Source organism: Megalobrama amblycephala, linkage group LG13 (genome assembly GCF_018812025.1).
Source record: "Megalobrama amblycephala isolate DHTTF-2021 linkage group LG13, ASM1881202v1, whole genome shotgun sequence".
Taxonomy (NCBI): Eukaryota; Metazoa; Chordata; class Actinopteri; order Cypriniformes; family Xenocyprididae; genus Megalobrama; species Megalobrama amblycephala.
In genome coordinates, this window is record NC_063056.1 from 15,828,982 (window position 1) to 15,844,246 (window position 15,265).

Genomic DNA, 15,265 nt, shown 5'->3' on the forward strand with positions numbered 1-15,265 from the left:
TTTAAGTAATTTTACTTCTCAGGGGAATGTATCTTGATTTAAGAATGTTTTTATGTATTTGTAATGGAAAACAGGACAAAAATACTGAGGAAGATGTCATCATCACATGATTTACTTTACAGTAAATAAAACATAATATAATACCAGTAATATAAAACATCATATTAGCAATATCACCATTGGAAGGAAGTCCAGTGTACCTGTTGAAAACAGCATTATCATTGCCATTTATCTCAAAGACAGTTATAGAAGTACTGATTGTACTTTTAGTTTTAAAAAAGATTTGTTGGATGTGAACCAGTGAATGAAAATGATGTTATTTGTGTGAGTAATGTTGCTATTTTGAATCATCTTTTACAATTCAGGCCTTCAACAAAGTGTTCCTCAAAGCCATTGCGAGAGCTCCATGTGATGAAGATGTGTCAGTGCGTGTTTCATCTCTGACCGAGGCCATCACCCGATCGGCCCTTCAGTACACCTGCCAGGGGCTCTTCCAGAGGGACCGACTTACCTTCCTCACCCACACCGCCCTCCAGGTGAGTGGGACGGGACACCGGCAGAATAGAAACACCTTCTATCCACCCACCACCACCTCCTCCCTTCCTCCTCCTGCACTTTGTCATTCACATCAATCACTCCACATTTCTGCCCTTACATTAAGTTCCATTAGGCCCTGTCAGTGGAGTCGGGTCCGTTCCTATTGATTAACTCTCACAGCCCAGGCACCCCTCTCCCTCAACTGGTCAGCTCTGACAGGAGGGTGGGCCGCGGTGGCAGAATGCAAATACCTGTCAGGACAGCACCTGTTTTCCCTGCTGCTGTCTGTCTCCACTGCCTGTCCTTCACACATCCACATCAAACAGAGTAAAGCTGTTCCGGGACCCGCTTGTCCTTCTCTGATGGATGGGGACATCTGTATTTAACAGACCTGAGGTCTAATGTCCTCATTACTTTGCGCCTCTGGTGTTTTATTTAGATTCTTCTGATGAGGGGCTCCATTGAGGCTCAGGACCTGGAACTTCTGTTGCACTTTCCTGTAGAAGTTTGTCAGAGCAGTCCCGTCAGCTTCCTGTCTCCACAGGCCTGGAGTGCCATTAGGGTAAGAACTGCCTGTTCCTGGAAATCACTCTCTCTCATGAGGTCCGATGTCACTTAGCATTGCCTTTTAGATAATTATTATAAATATGTGTATATATATATATATATATATATATATATATATATATAAATAAATAGATAAATATTAAGTGTTATAAAGACATGTTGTGTGCTAAATAAAATAATTAAAATAATTGTCTTTAATATTGTCTTTGCTACTAATTATTTAAATACCTAAAAAAAATCATGGGTTACTTGTAAAAAACTTTTTTTTTCCCTTTTTTTTAATAAAGTGATCCAAAGAGTCAATGAAGAACCTTTATTTTAATGGTGTAGTTCACCAAATAATTAAATACTATAAATATATATTTACATGTATTTACAAACCTTAAAAATTCTTCAATATTGCTCATTTTGTGATCCACAAAAAATAACAGTATAGGGATAGAACGAAGTGGGGCTAAAAATATAATAATTTCCATTTTTGTGTGAACTGTTCCTTTACCAGTGTACAAGGGTTCTTATTGTACCCTTATTGTATCTTATTGTAAGTCATAGTGTGAATATTTATAGAAAATATATGCAGGATATATGCTATAAACACAGATAATATTGTAATGTTTTAAATAATTTTGAACAATTGTAATTTGCTGAATTTTTTAATATTGTTCATTTTTTTTAAGTGCTAAATCTTATTTCACTGCAGAGCTTGTCCATGCTGGATGCATTCAGGGGCCTGGACCGGGATGTGGAAGGTTCTGCCAAACGTTGGAGGAAGCTGGTGGAGTCGGAGTGTCCAGAAAGAGAACGTCTCCCTCAGGACTGGAAGAATAAGAGCCCCCTCCAGAGACTCATCATTCTCAGAGCCATTCGGCCTGACAGGATGACCTACGCTCTCCGGTAATGAGCGTGCTTCAGAGAACCATCAGAAAACAACCAATATCAGTCTAAAATTTAACTTTAAAATCAGCTGTAGCTGGCCCGGTTTGAAACAATGTTTTGGTCTTTAAATATTGTCTGACTGTAAATATTTTCTGACTTTTATACCATAACAGAAATTTTATTGAGGACAGTTTGGGCTCCAAGTATATGGATGTTGGTCGAATGGAGTTTGAAAAGTGTTTTGAGGAGTGCAATCCCTCTACACCGGTGTTCTTCATCCTTTCTCCTGGAGTCAACCCTGTCAAGGATGTAGAAATACTTGGTACACAGAATAACAATTTACACAAGACACTTAGCCTAACTTGTAATGTAATCAGAGTATAAACCCAATCATATCTATTTACTAGGGCTGAAGCTTGGCTTTACCACAGACCTGGGGAATCTCCATAATGTGTCCTTGGGTCAAGGACAAGAGATTGTGGCTGAGAAAGCGTTGGAGACCGCAGCTAAAAATGGACACTGGGTTATATTGCAGGTAGAACATTTTTGGTACATTTCATACTAAACCAACCTACGATACATGCATACTAACCTGGAGAAGACTTTAAAACTACAAATAGAATAAGTGTCAAGTCAAGTCAAATGAATTTAAATAGCGCTTTTCACAACATCAGCTTTACAGAAAATCATTATATTAATGTTTACAATTTCGTAATATTATCTTTATTCCTTATACTTGCATTTAGCAGATTAGAGCTGGGCGATAATATAGTTCACATTTTACAACAATACAAGCAATGAAGCAGTTGAGATATGCTATATAGTATATATATCACCCTACACAAGACAAGTAACGACAGAATAATGACAGTGGTCATTATTCAGAAATATTTTACCACTTGATGCCAAGTTTGACCAATCAAATTCAAGTATTCCAAAGAACGGTGCATAACGAATTTATAACGGAGAGTGTATTGCCAAAAATGCCTCTTTTTATCATTCATCACTTGGAAAAAAAGTCATTGTGAAAGTGATTGCAACGCTATTGTTTCTCTGAGACTATATCTTTATCGTTATTGTCCTTGTTGTGAACAGGCCTTTATAATGGCATTCTATGTTTTTTTTTATGTTTATTAATTTTTCTGTTTCAGAATGTTCACCTGCTGCCGCAGTGGTTGGGTCATCTGGAGGAGCTGTTGGAGAACACAGGCAGCAGTGCTCACTCAAACTACAGAGTGTTTATGAGTGGAGAACCGGTCCCCAGCCCCCATGAGCACCTGATCCCTCGCACCATCCTGGAGAATAGCCTCAAACTCACTACTGAACCGCCCACTGGCATGAACTCCTGCCTGCATGCCGCTCTAGACAACTTCACCCAGGTTTTTACACACTTCCCACACAGACCAAATCAATAAATTCACATGTGAACTAATCAGGTGTTTTGCTTTGACTTTACTATTATTCAAAAAAAGTGGAAACTAGTAATAATTTAGAATGAGGTGACTAAAGAATGAAGTTTCCAAACTTTTGACTTGGTGTAATTATTGTTCATTTGTTCATCATCTCCTCATTTCTGTCCTACAGGATACTCTGGAAATGTGTTCTTATGAGCAGGAGTTTAAAGGACTCGTGTTCTCACTGTGTTATTTCCACGGCTGTGTGAGTGAGAGGAGGAAGTTTGGGCCTCTGGGTTGGAACCAAATATACCCATTCAACAATGGAGATCTGACCATTGCTGCCAGTGTCCTGTACAACTACCTGGAGGCCAATGCTAAAGTAAGACAACAGGATTCATTACCTTGATGAAAAAATACAATGATTACATCATAATATCAGTGACTTTTATTCAGCGAGGATGCATTAAATTGATCAAAAGTAACAAAGACATTTATAATTTTACAAAAAATGATTGTTTAAAAAAAATAATTTCAAATAAATTACCTTTTCATTCTTCAAAGAATCCTGAAAATATGTATCACGGTTTCCACAAAAATATTAAGCAGGACAATTGTTTTCAAAAAAGATAATGAGCGAATGCTCTCCGCACATAGTATACGTTCAACAAATCCGCTAAATCCCTGCATCAGTACATTCAGAAATACCGGTTTGTTGGCAGAAACCGCTAAACACCACTTCCCTTTGTCAGCAAAAGCCTCCAAGTCCACAGAAGAACCAGTCAGAAGATGCAAATCGAATCATATGATCTCAAGACGAATGACGATGTGCGTATGAGCTTGCTTTTAATTGCCTAGCTGCAAGTTTTTCTCATGTTTTGTCCAATGTTACCGTGGCAATGACAGGATTTCTCGAGTAGCAAGTAAACACAACAGTGTTCTTTTTGCTGCTGTAAAACTGACAGAAATGGACGTTTTACTGTGTCTTGTTGTAAGGGACGGCGCAAGCTCAACTGCCGCTCTAGGCAAAACCCCGTCGTGCCGTCCCCACTTCAATTAAACTTGATCTTTGAGATGTGAAAGACTGGAGGTTTTGTTTATTGATTTATTAATAAACTTGCACTAATTTAAAAACATGTACAAGCACGTTACTAACTACAAATGCAAACACTTATGTTAAGAACATCTCCTGGAAGATTAAGGAGAATTCTTGGTGGGCCGCTGATAAATTGGGCAGTTTACGGGACGCGCAAAGCAAGTCTCTGGTTCATTTTCAATGAGAGACACACGAAAGCGGTGGTAGTTCTAGTAGCTAGTTGCGAAGCGACGGTGTGTAAGCGGTTCTCTGCACGCCCAAAATCCCGTTACTTGCGCGTGCACAGCTCTCCATTATGAATAGAGGTTATAAATATATGGCATTTATAAATATTGTGCACACAAAGGTGAGCAACGTGACTCCTCCGCTTTTGCAGGTTCACTATATCATTTTTAATACAATTCACCAAAAAATATTACACTATTAAACAGGCCTAAAAAACACACACACAAAAAAAAACACTATTTTGAAAAAATCACATTACAAAAATAAAACAACAAATATTAGATTTAGATAAATAAAACAACATTTAACATATATTTGTAACATTTAATAGTGAATTTAATATTTTCATTTTTACAAGCTGGGCTAGCCTACTGTAGCCTACAGAAATGTGAACTTTTTAAACTTGTAACTATTTTTAATAATTATTTTGCATTTTAGACTCATTATACGCACTAAGTAAGTTGTAAGTGTATTATTTATTTATTCATACCTGAGTGTACCGTCACCACTTGATAAGACATGTGGAAATTGCTGCATTGGGGACGTTTAAACTGTCCAAAACAATCCCGCACCCTGTTATAAAACACATAACCGTATTACTTTAATTTAACATGAATAGTTATGTTACTACCTTGAAAGACGAAACAGATAATGATGTTTCTTTTGATAACTGATGATAATGGCGCTCTGCTCTGGTCCAGGTTGGCGGCGCGCGCGCGACCAAGTGTAGCAGTGACAGTGTAGCAGCACAGCCCCCTTTGTTGGTGAACATCATCACTACACGATTGCGCCGATAAACAACAGGCTGCTGTATGTTGGTCGGGCTTTTTCGCAATGTATTTGCGGGTTATTTTGAACGACCTATAAAACGGGGACATTTCCAGGGACAGCTCCATTCGTGGACGGAGCACCAAAACGGGGACGTCTGTTCACCACGTTCACAAACCACTGTGAATTTTAATAGAAAATAGGCCTACTGTATAAGGGAGCATGGCAGAAGGCGCGCAAAGAGTGCTCCCTCTGTAATAACTAAAAAGTTGTCATATCTCACAAATTTCTGTTATAATAAATGAAGCTGTCACACATTGAATCTCTTATTTACATAATTCTAAATTTCTTAGTTTTTAGTCATAGAATTTACTCATAGTCCACACACCGTTCACCGTTTTTTTTTTTTTTTTGTTCAGTGATATGCCACTCTAGGTTGGGGCGGGTTTTGGTAGCCTACTCTACATAACTTTTTGATACGTGTAATAATTCCAAATGAATGTCCCAAAAATAAATAAATAAATTAACTTAAAAACTAAATCCCTCTCTTTTTTGCCGCCCTCACTGTGCTGCTGCCCTAGGCGGCTGCCTAGTTCGCCTATAGGCACGCGCCGGCCCTGCTTGTTGTCCAGAGAGGTGGAGGTTTTTGCGAAAAAAGCACACATGGACTTATATATAAATTTAGGCCTGGTTTCACAGACAGGGCTTTAGGGTGTACTCGCACTAGGCGGTCTCAACCACGCCCGAGCACAATTGACCCCCAAAGTCTGGTTTGTTTAACTAGAGTGATCGCTCCGTACTCACACTAGGCCAGTTGCCTTGTCCCACGCCATGGCTCGATTGTTGTTGTTCAGCGAACTGGGCACAGTACAAGGCAACCGTGCCCAGTGTGAGTACACTCTTAGATTAAGCCAGGATTAGGCTTTAGTTCAATTAGGGCATTTAAGTAGCTTTATAAATGTGCCTTAGAAAAAACGTTACTGGTGTGCATTTTTGAGACAAAACAATGGCACTGACATATTTTAAGATTTGTCAGAGCAAGTTGCTTTCAGTTAAACAGCTCAAACATGCATTTTAGTCTGGGACTAGACATAAGCCTTGTCTGTGAAACCGGGGGTTAGACAACTAAAGCTCAAATAATAAATACTTTAATCTCAATATCTACTTACTTTAAGCTGTGTAAAGTTTAAGTGACAAACTCTGAGCTGTTTGTAAATTAAATAAAATCTCAATGTCAGTCACTGCCATCTCTTTTCCCAGAGTGCAGTATAATTTCATAACACAATGCCAACAATCACGATCTCATCCACAAAATCATGTTTTTCATTTCCAGCATTACTCTGGTTCCAGCCAATTATGGCAGCTTCAGATTTTGCCCCTCCCCTCCAAAAAAAAACGAATGTCCTTCATTATGTTAACAAAACAGTAACCTGTATGTGCGTACACTGAGGATTCATTAGGCGGCAAATGAAGCGTCATGCTAAATGTAATTACACGCGTTGTGCGTGACACCTTACAACGCTTTATAAGTGATCACTGCAATTAGAGCTGATGAAAGAAGCAATTTGCAAAACAATACAGGTACAAATGATGGTGAACCTCTAGCGTCTGTCATCGGTTATAAGACACACGCTCACTTGTTCTTCTATCCTTTACAATTACACATCATACGCTCTTTTCTCAGGCCAGGCTTAAGCCAAGCACAGCATGAGATCAGGAAGAGCTTGATCTTTGGTTGAATTATACGTTAAGTGGATTTTCCTTTTGTCTGGTATAGTATATGAGAGCCATTTTAAATCAAAAGCATTGCTATAGGATGTTCCCAGTATGCAGCATCAGTCCCTCACCTTATACTTGTGATCAAAACCATGCATCCACGTTCCACAGTTTAGCAGAAAGCCCTTGTAGCAGCTTTAACCATGTTTTTTTCTATGATAGATCTTGCAAACCTGGCTAAAAATAGTGCTGTGGTTATTAAACGCAGGACGCTGAGGGATCAGTTTGAGCTGGAGATTTGACATTTTGTTGTGCTAATATGTGTGGCTCAGGTACCATGGGAGGATCTGTGTTATCTGTTTGGAGAGATCATATACGGAGGTCACATCACTGATGAGTGGGACAGGAAGCTCTGCCGTACATACCTCCAGGAGTTCATCAATCCCAAGATGGTAAAGACATTCAGAGCTCTGCATCAAATCACACTATTATAGCATCTGATTTTGTTTTAAAACATAATTAATGTACATTTCAAAGCCATACAGCTGATAACAAATGTTTATGAGGTAGAATTTGAAGTTGCTCAAGCATTGGCTCAACAAACTAAGAAATTAACTTCCAAAGGGGCAGCAGGATGTAATTAAATGCAGGTTTTTTGTCCGTTTGTTTGTTTTTTAAAAAATATATAAGTTCAATGTAAAACATGTATGTACATAAAGTGCATTGTATCAAATTATTAATTTAAATCTTAGTACATAGTGGTTAAAGACACTTAATATAAAGTGGGACCAACAATCTAACCTAATTAATATGCTAGAGAGACATACAATCAATATATACTTATTTCCCCCCTCAATAACATTTGTTTTTATTGAAGAACATACTTGAAACTTATGCAATCACAAAATGAGTTGTAGTTAATTAATTTACCTATATCGACACTCTCATTTTCTGTAAATAATAAAGTTTGGTAATACATACAGGGTTTCGGTGGGTTTTAAAGTCTTAATTCACCATTACACAAAGTAAGGCCTTAAAAAGGTTTTAAATTAGATCAAAGTCTTAAATTCATGAAGTCATGGCATTAAATGTTGCATCCATTGCAAAAAATGATGTGCTTCCTCAGTATTTTTGTCCTTTTTTTTTTCCAATACAGGTATCTAAACATCTTTATTTTACATTTGCATCTCAAATAAATACATCTTTATTTAAAGTAGGGCTGTCACGATATCAGATTTTCCACACCACGGTTATCATGGCCAAAAGAATTCACAATATCGATATATCACGATATCTATAGAAACCTTTAAGTCAATGAATCACACCATTGCATACAACAACCACACTTAAGAGTAATCAGATACTGATAAACAAACAACTGATAAACACAAGGCACAATCATTTTTACTTTTTGCATTCTCTGTCTTTAGCACATTTTTATTAAAGACAAGCATTTAGTTTATCTGATTTCAAGCTGGAGTGAAAAACACTGCCTGAATGTATCCCAAAGAACTGAAAAGATTTTCTGATGCACATTTTAAAGACCATGTTGTGTGATTTTATTTAGAGGTAGAAATTATTTTATTTTAAAGTATTATAGTGATACAGGCTATGCATAGCATTATAAATATACATTATCCTTAGGAAAATAACCAAGATTGAACACAGACAAACCATATACTGTCAAAATGGTGTGTTAATTCTCTTCATGTTAAAGGTGCCCTAGATTCAAAAATTTAATTTACCTCGGCATAGTTGAATAACAAGAGTTCAGTACAAGGAAATGACATAAAGTGAGTCTCAAACTTTATTGTTTCCTCCTCCTTATATAAATCTCATTTGTTTAAAAGACCTCCGAAGAACAGGCGAATCTCAACATAACACCGACTGTTACGTAACAGTCGGGGTGTACGCCCCCAATATTTGCATATGCCAGCCTATGTTCCCAACATTATGAAAGGCATTAGACAAGGGCAGCCAGTATAAACGTCTGGATGTACACAGCCGAATCATCAGACTAGGTCAGCAAGCAAGGACAGTAGCGAAAAATGGCAGATGGAGCAATAATAACTGACATGAGCATGATATTTTTAGTGATATTTGTAAATTGTCTTTCTAAATGTTTCGTTAGCATGTTGCTAATGTACTGTTAAAAGTGTACTGTTAAAAGTTACCATCGTTTCTTACTGTATTCACGGAGACAAGACTGTCGTTATTTTCATTTTTTAAACACTTGCAGTCTGTATAATTCATAAACACAACTTCATTCTTTATAAATCTCTCCAACAGTGTAGCATTAGCCGTTAGCCACGGAGCACAATCAAACTCATGCAGAATCAAATGTAAACATCCAATTAAATACTCTACTTACGCGATTAGACATGTTGCATGACGAACACTTTGTAAAGATCCATTTTGAGGGTTATATTAGCTGTGTGAACTTTCTTTATAGCTGTTTAAGGCAAGCGCGAGCTCCGTGGGCGGAGAGCACGAGATTTAAAGGGGCCGTGCTGCATAAATCGGCACGTTTATAATGATGCCCCAAAATAGGCAGTTAAACAAATTAATAAAAAAAAACTATGGGGTATTTTGAGCTGAAACTTCACAGACACATTCAGGGGACACCTAAGACTTATATTACATATTTTAAAAAGATGTTCTTGGGCACCTTTAAATCATTCAAAACGTCTCTATCTGCATTTTTAAATGTACATTTCATACAGATTACATAATCAGAGAGAGTAGCCTATTTCTTTTAAAATGTTTAGTTTAAAAGTAGACATTTCAAGCTTTCTATAGATATATTTGTCATGTCTGTGAGGCAAGCAGACTATACTATGCTGAGTTTCAGTTCATTTATGAGACATGCTCCAGTTCACGTGCAATGCAAGTCAGATGGCAGCGTTAAGGTGAAATACCGCAACCTATTGTACTTTGGGATGTCAACCAGGTACTGGCGCTGGATTATTTACGTGTCTTATTAAAATGTGTATTATTCATTTTAAATATTTCGGTTATCACGATATATTGTCACACCCTTAATTAATACAATATCGATTTTTCATGTTTTGAATATCACGATTATCGTCAATATCGGGATATCGTGACACCCCTAATTTAAAGTTTTGAAAAACTAAACAAAATGAAGTGAGTTTAGCTTAAAACAAGAACAAATTCCATTTGAATTAAGTTGATTTTTCTGAGCCCATTGGTAGATATTTGTTCTTATTTTATTCATAAACTCACTTCATTTAATCAATTTCACAATTCAAGACTTCATTTTGTATCTCCAGTTAATGCATCTTGATTTAAGAACCTTTAGACACTTGCACTTTTCTTTTCTTTTTTTTTTTGATTAGAAGGTAGAGTAAGTTATTTCCATATTCTAGTGGTTTTGAGCAGAGTGATTCAAGCTTCTTCTTTTTTCCCCTTTTTTTATTTCTTTTTTTTGTGTGTGAAATGAATGAAAAAGTAATGGATATCTGTTGAATAAGTTGTATTTTCAAACTCTTTAGTATTGCTAATACAACTCATTGTGTTTGTCCCTAGACATTTACATTTAGAGAACATATTGACATTCTGAGTTCTCTTTTATTCCTTAATTTTCTTTACTTAGTCTTAAAAAGTCTTAATTTATCTTCGTATAACCTGCAGAAACCATGTATATTATAGTTATAGTTCTGTTAATATTATATTCTGTTAATATTGTGTTGGGCCTTCATGTCAAAAAGGTTGAGAACCATTGATGTACACTCATTTAGCAGATACTTTTATCTAAAGCAACTTACAAGTGACGGATATTACAACAAAATTGCTACAATGAGTGCCATAATGAGGTGCCACAAAGGCCAAGGATTGCTCAGTAAAGGATATAAGCAGCTTGTATGAAGATGTGCTGTAGGTGAGACACTGGAGATTAGCAGAGGATTTTTTTTAAGTGGAAATATGTTACAGTGTAAATGTGTCATAGTAGCAAGAAATAATTGCAATAGCAAGGAATGGTCTAATTGTCTGATATAGCATACATCTGAGTAAAACAGATTACAGAAAAAGATAATAGTCACATTTGTGTCATATAAAGTCAGAATTACCTTTTCAAATATTTTCTTCAGTGATGAAATCGGGCTTACATAAAGTTTTCAGCAGATTTTTAGAGGGACTGTAGATTTCATCTAGATTCATCTAGTCTTATCTATGTGCTTCTTTCATGTTCTGCAGACAAAATCATTTTAACATGAGATTATAAATGCTTGTTTATTGACCTCATGCAACTACCACTGAACATAAATCAGTTTTGTACATGTAAATACTGTAGCTGTATGGGGCTCTCTAGTGGTGAGGATCTACATTACATTACACAATTTTCCTTGTGATGCAGTATTAAAGCACAGATAACAAAAGAGAATGAATGTTTTAACTCTGTAAACCTCACTACATCATACAGTGTTGGTCAGAATTATTGGAACCCTTTGTAAATATGATCAAAGATGACTGTAAAAATAAATCTGCATTGTTTATCCTTTTGATCTTTAATTCATAAAATTAGCAAAAATCTAACCTTTCATTGAAGGAAAAAAATTGATGTCGGGAGAAATCACATTATGAGAGAAATAATTTTCTCCAAAACACGTTGGCCACAATTAATGGCACCCCTAGAATGTTTTGGGTAAAATATCTCTGAAGTAAATTCCCATTCATATTTACATTTTTTTTTTTTTTTTTTTTAGCACACCAGGGTGATCATGAACATGAAATTGTCCAGCCATGACTTCCAAGAGTATAAACATGAGGAAACACAAAAGCCAAATTCCCTTAATCATTGATCGCAATGAGTAAAACCAAAGAATATAGTTCTGATGTGCAGCAAAAGATTGTTGAGCTTCACAAAATAGAAAGTAGCTATAAGAAAATAGCTAAAGCTTTGAAAATCCCCATTTCCATTATCAGGGCAATAATTAAGAAGTTCCAATCAACTAATGATGTTACAAATCTGCCTGGAAGAGGATGTGTGTCTAAATCATCCTAATGTGCGGTGAGGAAGAAAGTTTGAGTGGCCAAAGACTCTCCAAGGATCACAGCTGGAGAATTGCGGAGATTAGTTGAGTCTTGAGTCTCAGAAAGCCTAAAAATCAAACAGCACCTACATCCCCACAAGTTGTTCGGGAGGTTTTCAAGAAAAATCCTCTGTTCTCATCCAGAAACAATCTCCAGCATATTCAGTTGTCAGACAAGACTGGAACTTCAAACGGGACCAGCTTCTATGGTCAGATGAAACTAAAACAAGAGCTTCTTGTAAGCAAACCCACCAGATGGGTTTGGTGCACACATGGATAAAAAGTACCCCATGCCCACGGTTAAATATACTGCTGGATCTTTAATGTTGTGGGCCTATTTTTCTGCTGGAGGTCCTGGACATCTTGTTCAGATATATCGTATCATGGATTCTATCAAATACCAACAGATAAAAAATCAAAACCTGACCGCTTCTGCTAGAAATCTTATAATGGGCTGTGGTTGGATCATCCATCAGGACAATGATCCAAAACAAACATCAAAACCAACACAAAAATGTGTCACTGAGCACAAAATGAAGCTTCTGCCATGGCCATCCCAGTGCCCTGACCTGAACCCTAAAGAAAATGAATGGAGTGAACTGAAGAGAAGAAGCCCCAACATGGAGCTGGAATCTGAAGGATCTGTAGAGATTCTACATGAAGGAATGGTCTCTGATCTCTTGTCAGGTGTTCTCCAAACTCATCAGGCATTATAGAAGAAGACTCAGAACTGTTATCTTGGCAAAAGGAAATTGCAAAAAGTATTGAATAAAAGGGTGCCAATAATTGTGGCCAACGTGTTATGGAGAAAAACATTGTCATTTTCCCCCACTTTCAATTCATTTCCTTCAATGAAAGGTTAGATTTTTGCTAATTTTATGAATTAAAGATCAAAAGGATAAACAATGCTTATTTTTTTTTAGTCATCTTTGTTTGTGTGTTCAGAGTGTACAGTATGTCATATGTTTATTGCTCAAGTTTTAGGAGATCTTAAGCGTGTCTGTTCTGAAGTGGTGTCTGTGCGAGGTGATTAAGGCTGTTTTCCAGCAGTGGTCAGGCATGCAGCCCAATGTTTCCTCAGTGAGTCTCATTAGGCCCCAGGATGAGCAGCCATCAATCACACAGTTTATCCTTTAGCCTTTCCACAGAGCTGCATTACTCTCCCAGTGCCCAGCACCAGCCCTGCTATCGATTACCACACACCTTCATCTGTTAGTGAGCACTGCTCTGAGGGTTATGTTACAAGGCTGATCAGGACAAAATATTGTGCAGAAAAAACCCATATTATCATATTTGTGACCTAAAATCCTGTTGTGTCACTTGATAGATCATGTTTGTTAGCCACTCTTTTGGCTACCAGATGATTTTAATCAATTAGGCTTCAACACCTTATAGGAATCTCAAAAGACTGTCCTCTCATTAGAAATGAAGCATCCTCCAGTTACTCCATGATCTCTAGAGTGACCTAACCTCTCTCTCCAGTTTGAAGGGGAGCTGTTCTTGTGTCCTGGCTTTCCAGTGCCTCCTGATCTGGACTACACTGGGTATCACCGCTACGTAGATGAGAGATTGCCCTCGGAGAGCCCCTATCTCTATGGCATGCACCCTAATGCTGAGATTGAGTTTATGACAGCCAGATCTGATGCCCTTTTCAAAACTTTACTGGAACTGCAGCCTAGAGACTCATCAACAGGAGAGGGAGCATCACAGTGCATAGAGGAGAAGGTAAAGCTATGTGCAAAATTGCAGTTTGCTAACTATTATGAGTTTGTCTCTACAAAACAAGATTTGTAATGTTTTTTTTAAATAAGTTTCTTATCAAGGATGCATTTATTTGATAAATGCGGTAACAATAGAAATATTACAATTTAAAATTTTCTATTTGAAATTTTTGTTTAATTTGTAATTTATTCATGTGATGGCAAAGCTGGATTTTCAGCAGCCATTACTCCAGTCTTCAGTGTCACAAGATCTTTTTTTATTTTATTTTATTGGAACCATGATACTTTATCTTTTTAAGGATTCTCTGATGAAGAGAATATTTGCAGAATAGAAATCTGTTGTACAAATTATAACTGTCACTTTTAATTAATTTAATGCATCCTTACCAAATAAAAGTATAAATTTTTTACTGACCCTAAACTTTTTCAACAGTGTGTTTATGTAAATTTATTGTTGAGTTCTCTATAAGGTTCATTGGATAAAAGGTACTGACTTTATATTGTATGTTATTCTGATCTGCTCATTGGTTTATGAGTTCTTTATAGAACCTTAATAGTTTTCTGCCACTTTCTACTAATGAATAAAAAGTTTTTAAAAAGGTTCTCCTATATGGCCTGCCTGTATTTAGAGTGTATAGTCACTATGGATGCACAGTTTTTTTCTTCTTCCTTGATCAGGTGAAGAGTGTTCTGGATGACATGCTGGAGAAGTTACCTGAGGAGTATAGTCTGGCAGAGCTCATGACTAAGACTGTTGAGAGGAGCCCCTACATCCTGGTGTGCCTGCAGGAGTGTGAGCGAATGAATCTGCTGCTGGCAGAGATAAACAGATCCTTAAAAGAGCTGGACCTGGGACTGAAGGTAGGAGCCAGACGAACAATAAACCAGACAAAACAATCAGTGCAGCTGATAATAATGTGCTGCATGAATTTCTTAACTTTTTGTTCCAGTTTTAGCTTGATGTGGAAATGGTTTTTATATACTCAAAAAAATAAAGTGTCCACCAAATGCCAGGATGTGAATTAATGAATCGTACTACAGGAAGGCATAGCTCATGAGTATTAAATATCATTGATTCTGCTTCTATGTATCCTCTATTAAGAATCATGTAATAATTAATATGCATAAATAATATTCAGTGAGTCAAGCCTTCTCCATGGATCTTTTTATTATTATTTCTATCTCAGATATTCCACTGAGATATTTTTTTTCTTGCTACATTCAAAGAATATTACCATTTTAAAAAGAAACCACAAAGAAAGTAACATAGCTATCACTCCATTCCCTGTGCCTGAAAAATGAATGATGTAA

The 15,265-nt window shown here is 36.8% G+C and overlaps 1 protein-coding gene across 3 annotated transcripts in view; it reads left to right on the forward strand.

The window, feature by feature from the left end:
* LOC125243572 (dynein axonemal heavy chain 11) overlaps positions 1–15,265 on the forward strand; it is an 86,644-nt gene that overhangs the window by 68,169 nt on the left and 3,210 nt on the right. For all 3 annotated transcript variants that reach the window (XM_048153322.1, XM_048153321.1, XM_048153323.1), the window contains 10 exons: positions 366–536; positions 977–1,099; positions 1,805–1,998; positions 2,154–2,302; positions 2,388–2,515; positions 3,132–3,359; positions 3,565–3,756; positions 7,512–7,631; positions 13,716–13,958; positions 14,633–14,815. In XM_048153322.1, coding sequence (XP_048009279.1) covers positions 366–536; positions 977–1,099; positions 1,805–1,998; positions 2,154–2,302; positions 2,388–2,515; positions 3,132–3,359; positions 3,565–3,756; positions 7,512–7,631; positions 13,716–13,958; positions 14,633–14,815 — 1,731 coding nt within the window. The remainder of the gene's footprint in view (positions 1–365; positions 537–976; positions 1,100–1,804; positions 1,999–2,153; positions 2,303–2,387; positions 2,516–3,131; positions 3,360–3,564; positions 3,757–7,511; positions 7,632–13,715; positions 13,959–14,632; positions 14,816–15,265) is intronic.